Genomic DNA, 7689 nt, shown 5'->3' with positions numbered 1-7689 from the left:
AACTCGATGGTCCTCCCCAGTGACTCCGAGCGGCCGATCAAGCCATGCGGAGGAGCTCTTGGTATGCTACTTTACATGTTCGCGCTCTAGAATCTAGAAAAAAATCCACGGCAAAGAGGAACACCAATAATATGCTAATACTTGCATCTAACAAAAACCATGCCATCAAATCAGCCTCGAGTACAAAGGGATCACGCTACATAAATGGAATGAGAATCGCAGTGTGTGCTAAGCAGGCACTAGCAGTAACCAGCCACAAACCGGGCACCCGCCTGGGCCTGGCGATTCGCCGAAACGTCAGGGGCTGATACGGGAAACCTCCGGACCCGGGAGGGAGCGAGATAAATTATTCCCGTCTCCCCCTCCTCGCCCCCTTTTCCCTTCAACGCAACGGGCGAGGGGTTTTGAAAGACGCCTCCGCCCATCCATCCTTCCTTCCTCCCCTCCTCTCCCCCTTCGTCTCCCCCAGCACACAACCGAACGCCGCGGCGCGGCAGATACCCCCCGCTACCCGCACAGGCGCGGCCAAAGCTCCATCCTTTTAACCCCCCACCCCCCTACCCTCCCGCCTAGGGTTTCGGTCCGCCCCACCCGCGCCGCGCCGCCTCCGCCCGACTACTCGATCCTCCCGATCCCCCCCACCCCGATCTGGGGGCTACCCGGTTCGTGCGCCGCGGCGGCGGCGGCGCCCCTCGGTTTTGATGTCTCTGTTGTTTCGACGCGTTTCTGTGGCGGTTTCTGATGTTGGTGTTGCTGTGTTGGTTTCAGGCGGCGGCGTGGATGACGTGGCGGCGGCGGTAGATGGGGATGGCGGCGGTCAAGGTGGAGGGGCGGGACGGCTGCGCCGAGAGCAGGCAGCATCTGGCGCTGTCGAGCCCGTCGGCTTCGGAGGGAGGGAGCTATGGCGGCGGGCACGCGTGGGCGTCGCCGCTCGTGCCCAGCCCCGCCGATTCCGGCTCCAGCCGCAGGTACCGCTCCTCCGTCGACTGTCTCGGGCTCTGCTGTTCGGTGTTGCTGGCTAGTGGTTGCTTACCTGACTAGGGTATGGGAGGGAGACCTGTTTGCCCAGGAGAGGTGGTTTTCTTATGGGGCGTTTGGTTAGCAGATGCAATCGGGGTTGGGTTGTGACTGAAATGGCGCAGCAGGTCGCTGCGTTCTCCATACAATTCCCGTATTTGGACACCTTTTCTGATGGGAAACATGGCCTGTGTGCAGTGTGATGGCCGTATGGGTCTATGGGCAGGAAATTGGGGGTTACAATCAGCATGTGAAAAGGAGTCTCAGATTTTTGATTTCGAGAAACCCATGGTGTTGAGATCATCTGTATCGAAACATGCTGCGGGTGGGGCTTATTGATTGACTGTTAGGGAAAGGTGCAATTTCGTTGAGTGCCACTACATTTCATGAGGTTTAAGTGGTTATCATCTCATCACTTGCTTGGTTTGGATGTTATGAGGTACTGTACTACTTTTCTGATGAGATAGTCCCATTGGTGGGATTGTGCTGCTTGGCTTCTGCAGTTGCCAGTTAGTATGCTGGGCCATTGGATAATTTTGCTCAACTTCTGTTGCCTTAGAAATCAGTATGCTCTCTTGGTTGAGGCACAGTGAAGGTTGCTTCTCAGTGATCCTTGGAATGAATGGAAGTGGTGATTTACATTTGTTTTAATGACATTATGTACACATGTTTTGGTCTTTTTATGTTTTGTTTTAATTAACTCACTATACGTTTTGCCAATTGATGTCAATTTCCGCAGATTTGGTATGTGTAAATGCATTTGTAGATAAATAGTTGTCAACCAAATTTGTTATTGGTGTGTTTGTTAGCTGAAATATAATGTCATAATAGTGTAATTAATGATATATTTTTGGGTTCCCTCAGCACTGAAACATGCCAATTTCAACTTATCAAGACGAATACTTAGGATACAAAAGTTCATCCAATAGAAATTCCTTTTGAGTTAATTTATGATTATTTCAACATGTGCCCGCAATGAAGGTGTAATAGGCTGTTAGGGGCTTTACTGTATGATGGCTGACACTTGTAGCATAGTTAAATTGTCTGAATGTTTACACGCATGCTTAGTTCATTAGTTGGTTCCCTAATTTTAGAATATAGAATAAAAATGTAGCATGTTTATTATTGTAATTTCCATGAAACAACTTTCATCATAGTAATAGTAGTATATTGAACTAGTTATAGGTTTTCTCATGGCTCTGGCTTTGATTATTGATCAGCAACGTGTTTAAGAGAGAAAAGCAATAGTCAGCGTTTAGGTACCAGAAGTCCGTGTCACAGAAACTTGGTTATTCTTGCCTTGCCCATCTTTCAACTGGACACCCTGTTTTGCATCTTCAGTTTATCATTACATGAGTAATTGCTTACTATATATGTCAATGATCATACTCTACAAATATCAGGCGAATAAGTGGCCCTGTAAGAAGAGCTAAGGGTGGCTGGACACCTGAAGAGGTTAGTATCTAACTATTCCCAAGTAACTTCTACTTCGTTTCCAATCTATTCAGTATATCTGCAATACTACTGTTGAACTGTTTGGTGTCCGGCATCTGCTATTATCTTGCTTTGTTATTGCCTTTGGGTCTTTCTTTCTTATTTCTACCTAATTTTTCTTATTCATGCTGCAGGATGAAACATTGCGCAAGGCAGTTACTGTTTTCAAGGGTAAAAATTGGAAGAGAGTAGGTTAGCTTCTTGTTTGTGCTCTGCATCCTTTTCTCAATGTTCATCTAGCAATTCCAGAAAACTAGGGGTCAATAACCATCAATATTTACCTTCATTATATGGTTTTATTTTATCATGCAATAAATATATTCAATAATGTACCTGTGATTGGTGGAGGAGAGCGCTGTGTTATGTCTAGGTCCAGGGAGGCATGGACTAAGGATAGGTTGCTTGCTCTCATATAACCACCGGCAGGGCTCTGAGTAATAACACAAAAAAATCCCTACTGGAGATGGGAAGGAGCGACTACAAAACTTCTGATTAATCTTTGCTTTATGAAAATATATTGCAAAACTTGATGGAGGTTTTAATAGATATATCTCATGCTAGGCAGGCCTCTCAATTTAATATATTTGGTTATAGTGCGGTTGAGAGTGAGAGGCATGTTAGAATCATATCAGGGGAAAATTAATAAATATGATCCTCATATGTTCTACATTCGAGGTAGAACTCATTTGCACCCTATAGGACTTATGACAAGGAAAGTTAGTCTGGGTAAATTTCGTGCTTACTTCTGGAAACAGTAATTTTTTTAAAGTACCGTGATCTCATAGAAGAATCTGTGTTGTATACAGCCGAGTTTTTCCCTGATAGAACAGAAGTACAATGTCTGCACAGATGGCAAAAAGTTCTTGACCCTGAACTTATAAAAGGACCTTGGACCCAAGAGGTTCGCCAAATATTGTTTGTTTTTCTCCCATCAAATCCAAGTCTGCATATATATGTTGTGATCTGTGCACTCATTGAGTTCTTTTACAGGAAGATGACACCATTATCCAGAAGGTAAAGGAGCATGGACCAACAAAATGGTCCGTTATAGCGAGGTCATTGCATGGTCGTATTGGTAAACAATGCCGAGAGAGGTATTCACCTAATGATGTGACATGCATGATGACAAAGATCTGGGCGACACACCCTTATATTCATAGATCTCATAATTAGTTTGTTGATTTTCCTTGCCGAAGACAAATCTGTATATTTCTGGGGACTGGGGGATTAAAACTGGATGTCAATTATTGAGGGTATTGGCTATTTTGAGCTGCATTTAAAAAACCTTATATATGAGACCTACGTTTTCTAATTTGGTCCCAGAGATAATGCGAACTTCAGCTCTTAGGGGTTCAGATTTTGATTTATATGCAGGACGCTGTAACTAAATATTGCTCAAATCATTTAGCAGTTCATGATATCTTGACATTGCCCTGATAACTGTTCTGAAAATAGCCAGTGTCCTCCGCGGTGCCTAGAAAATGGCCACAGAAATATAAAGCCCAGCTCCTCCTATTCACAATAAAACAGCTAACCCGAAAAGTTACTAACTTTGGGTCCCCAAAACCCACTGGCGCAGACTCCTGTGCATTGCATCCCTGTAGCACAGTGGATCTCGTGGCTGTCCTCTTTCCTGGTTGCTTTAAGTTTAGCTTACCATTTCATATTAGTACATGAGTAAATGTAATACTCCTGTAGTAGAATATTTATCTGGTTCTGGCCAAAAAATCCTTGCACATCAGGCTATTTTAAGTTATAGTTGAATATTAATCACATATTATTATCTGTAATTGTAGTAAAGTTTCTTGCATAATTGATTGATGTATTTATAAGTTTGCCAGAACAAAGTACATATGTAACATAGTATACAGCTAACTTCACTTTTGATGCTCCTCATATGATTTAGATGGCATAATCATCTGGATCCTCAAATAAGGAAAGAAGCTTGGACTTTTGAGGAGGAGCAGGTGCTTGTTGATGCTCATCGTATGCATGGTAATAAATGGGCGGAGATTGCAAAACTCCTTCCTGGAAGGTACTAAGTCACATCATCCTTCATTCCTTCCTCTTGGAAAATACGTTGTTCGCACATATAGTTTAACTGAATCCTTTTGCTTACCAAGTGATGGTCTGTGTATCATGCCTAGCATGTATGCAAATTACTCATAAGAGAAAGGCAGAAAGCTTTGTAGAACTATGAATTAACTTGCTGGCACAATAAACATAGTGTATTTGCATGCTGTTTAGCTGCAGCTTGTTCCTCATCGAGACTATTGCTAGCATTATTTTTTTCTTATCTCACCGACTAAAATTTTAGCCAAGTCTAGTTTGGACTTGAACAGTTTGAGTCGTTAGTTTTGAAGTTTACGTCTTCCTAGGTCCACGTGAACTAGAATATGTAGGAATAGGAAAAACACAGGACTAGGATGTCATGTACCTATAGGATCTAACACATGAATTTCAGCACATGTCGTTTATATTAAACCTTTTTTGTCCTCTTTATTTGATGATGGGTTTCTTGTGCTTATCTTGTTATACCGAGTATAGAGTTAGAAAAAGACATTTTTTTTGCCATATACAGGATTGACCTGCTAGTGAACGGACTGTTAGAGATTCTGTCACTTGGCTGTTCTGCGCAAATATTGTGGGTTAGGCCTTTTGCGGCTAGATGATCAGTGACTGAAATTTGTAGGAGAGTGCATGAAAATGGAAGTACACGTTATATCCGTGTAGCATAAATTATGAATGTATTATTGTACTTGTCATGATGTGATGGTCCTTGTACATAAAGTTATTACTGTACTTGTCATGATGTGATGGTCCTTGTACATAAAGTTCTTCCATTTTTCAATACTACAAATTACCTCATTGGATAGACTTGCGCAACTGCTTATATTTCGTCTTCCACTGATTTAAGTTTTTTCATTCCTCCAGGACAGATAACTCAATAAAAAACCATTGGAATAGTTCAGTGAGAAAAAGGCTAGATGAATATGATACAGGAGCTGCCCGCAATGTTCCAGTACATGTCAGTCATAATGATTTGAAACAGCCCGCGATAGCCCTGCCTGCTGAAAACTACATTGACTTGAATGAAGTGCCAAACATCAGTTTGAGAAACCATTCAGGAATAGTCGATCATTCTGATCCTACCCATAGTCCACGGGTGTGTAGTTTGAAAAATATTAAGGGCTGTTCAGACTTCCTCTCTCTTTCCATGCCAACTGCTCAACCAGTAACTTCATGTCAGGCATCAGCAGCTGATGATTCTGCTGTTGCTTTAGCAATAATGGGGATGAAAATGGATTCTGGCCGTGACAAGGACATTGAACTGAACTTTGTTTGTCAGAAGGGTCTGCAAATCAATTTGTCGAATGAGAAGGGCCTGGAAATTGACCCCGTAACAGCTAAGCCAGATGGACGTGAATCAACCTTGGTAAAAGAGGCTCAGTCCTTTGGTTCTCTTTGTTATCAGATACCTAAGCTAGAAGATATTGACCTTGTTCGTTCCCCAGTTTTGTCAAGACATCATGGATCAGAACACGGTGTGGATGGATTTCAATCACCCACTGGCTATGCTACTCCCTCTCCAACTGATGGAAAACAATCCGATCAGCTCAGTGTGGAATCAATATTGAAAAGTGCTGCTGAAAACTTCCCAGGTACTCCTTCGATACTCAGGAGAAGAAAAAGGGATAAACCAACACCTTCTCAAGATACTGATTTTAAGATTGATGCAAACAGTGATTGTTTTGACACCCCCAAAGCGAACTGCACTACATATAGCCCACATTCATTTAAAACTGCATCATTTTTGTCCTTGGGTCGCCTTGATGACCAGCAGTTGCCTTCTGTCTTGGGGAAGTTTGATGTTTCCCCCACATATCGATTAAGGTCAAAGCGAATGGCTGTGCTGAAAACCGTTGAGAAGCATCTAGATTTTTCGGCTGATGCAATGGATACTTGTGACATGGTTGGAACTCTGAAATCTTCTTGCCGGAACACGGAGAGCATCAATGCCAGCTCAGACATTTCAAGCGCACACGATAGGAGGATTAATGGGCATGTGATTGGGTTGGAGACTCTAACCAGTGACTTTGCATACACAACAAAGTTAGATGCAACCTAGTTCTGCAGTATCCAGGTATGATGCAACCTAGTGACTGTGCACTTGTAAATTTATCGCATACATGAACGAGAATATAACTAGTTAACCCAAAATTCCGTATTCTTGGAAGTTCCTTGAAATGATTTCATCATGGATCTAATATATGATTTAATTCCTGACGACGCAGAAGCGGTGGGCGTTTCACTGGAGAGGGGATGAAGACCTTATGCGTCTAAACTGACCTGTCCCTAGACGCTCGCTCACAGGCAGAATTGACCAGAGAAAGCAGTTTTGTTGATCTACCGGGTAGAAAATAATCATTTGCCCCGCCATCTCTCCTTGGCGGGGTGTATATTCGATATTCGAGTCATCTAGCGACACTTTTGTCAACAGGAAAAGAAAATGGCGACTTACATGTAGAAGGAGCTCAGCTGTGTACAAAGGAAAAACCATAGCTTTTATAGACTTACAGTCAGCAAGATTCCAGAACAAACCATAGCTTAATGGCGGGGTGTTTTTGTTCTTTCGATCAACGATCGTTGGACTATATATTGGTGGGCGTCTATAAGACTTGTAATTTGAAGACGTGGATTATGGTTGGAATTTAAAGACGTGGATTATCATCATTGGCATGTGCATTTTGTTTGCTTTGATACTTTTGCTTGGAGTGGCCGCATAATGAAAAACATTTGCTCGGTTTTGTGGTTGACTTGTTGCTGCTGTCGACGCACCTCGCCTCCTGCCTGACACCTGCTATTGCCGTGCCAAGGGAGCTCGCCGCTGGGCTACGGTAGAAGAAATTTTGGTGCCCTAGAAAATTTTCAGGTGCCCTGTTTTTTATCATCTGTACTTCAAGCGGAGAAATAATCTGCGCACCAGAGCCGCCAAGCTCGATCTAGGCAGTAGCCAGACTAAGCTTCAGAGTAATAGCTTTGGCTTCAGAGCCGCCAAGCTTGGTTGATTATGTGATGTAAACCACTCTGTGCAGTGGGAGTCGAATGTACCAGCCAACGTGGCTGAATGTGCTTTGGGTGATTTGCCTGGGCACCAGTAAAGCTATGCTTGACCCT

General features: G+C 43.2%; 1 protein-coding gene across 1 annotated transcript; it reads left to right on the top strand.

The window, feature by feature from the left end:
* The first annotated feature begins 376 nt into the window (after positions 1–376).
* LOC125520756 (transcription factor MYB3R-2) lies at positions 377–7245 on the top strand. The gene is made up of 9 exons (XM_048685772.2): positions 377–662; positions 769–968; positions 2421–2472; positions 2646–2703; positions 3318–3412; positions 3502–3605; positions 4418–4546; positions 5446–6655; positions 6807–7245. Exons 2-8 carry the CDS (start codon positions 802–804, stop codon positions 6638–6640), a joined length of 1800 nt encoding a protein of 599 aa, XP_048541729.2. The 5' UTR covers positions 377–662; positions 769–801; the 3' UTR covers positions 6641–6655; positions 6807–7245.
* Positions 7246–7689: the final 444 nt, after the last annotated feature.

The sequence above is a fragment of the Triticum urartu genome, chromosome 1A, assembly GCF_056163025.1.
Source record: "Triticum urartu cultivar PI428250 chromosome 1A, HENAU_Tu73, whole genome shotgun sequence".
NCBI classification, from domain to species: domain Eukaryota; kingdom Viridiplantae; phylum Streptophyta; class Magnoliopsida; order Poales; family Poaceae; genus Triticum; species Triticum urartu.
The sequence above is the reverse complement of the archived record's forward strand: the minus strand, read 5'-3'. Positions and strand labels throughout refer to the sequence as shown.

What these genes read in the sequence shown, in the direction of transcription:
- LOC125520756 (XM_048685772.2), top strand. Translation starts at nt 802, where the DNA reads ATGGGGATGGCGGCGGTCAAGGTGGAGGGGCGGGACGGCTGCGCCGAG. An exon ending in GATTCCGGCTCCAGCCGCAG is followed by an intron (nt 969 to 2,420) that starts GTACCGCTCCTC and finishes TACAAATATCAG; the next exon opens with GCGAATAAGTGGCCCTGTAA. An exon ending in TAAAAATTGGAAGAGAGTAG is followed by an intron (nt 2,704 to 3,317) that starts GTTAGCTTCTTG and finishes TGTTGTATACAG; the next exon opens with CCGAGTTTTTCCCTGATAGA.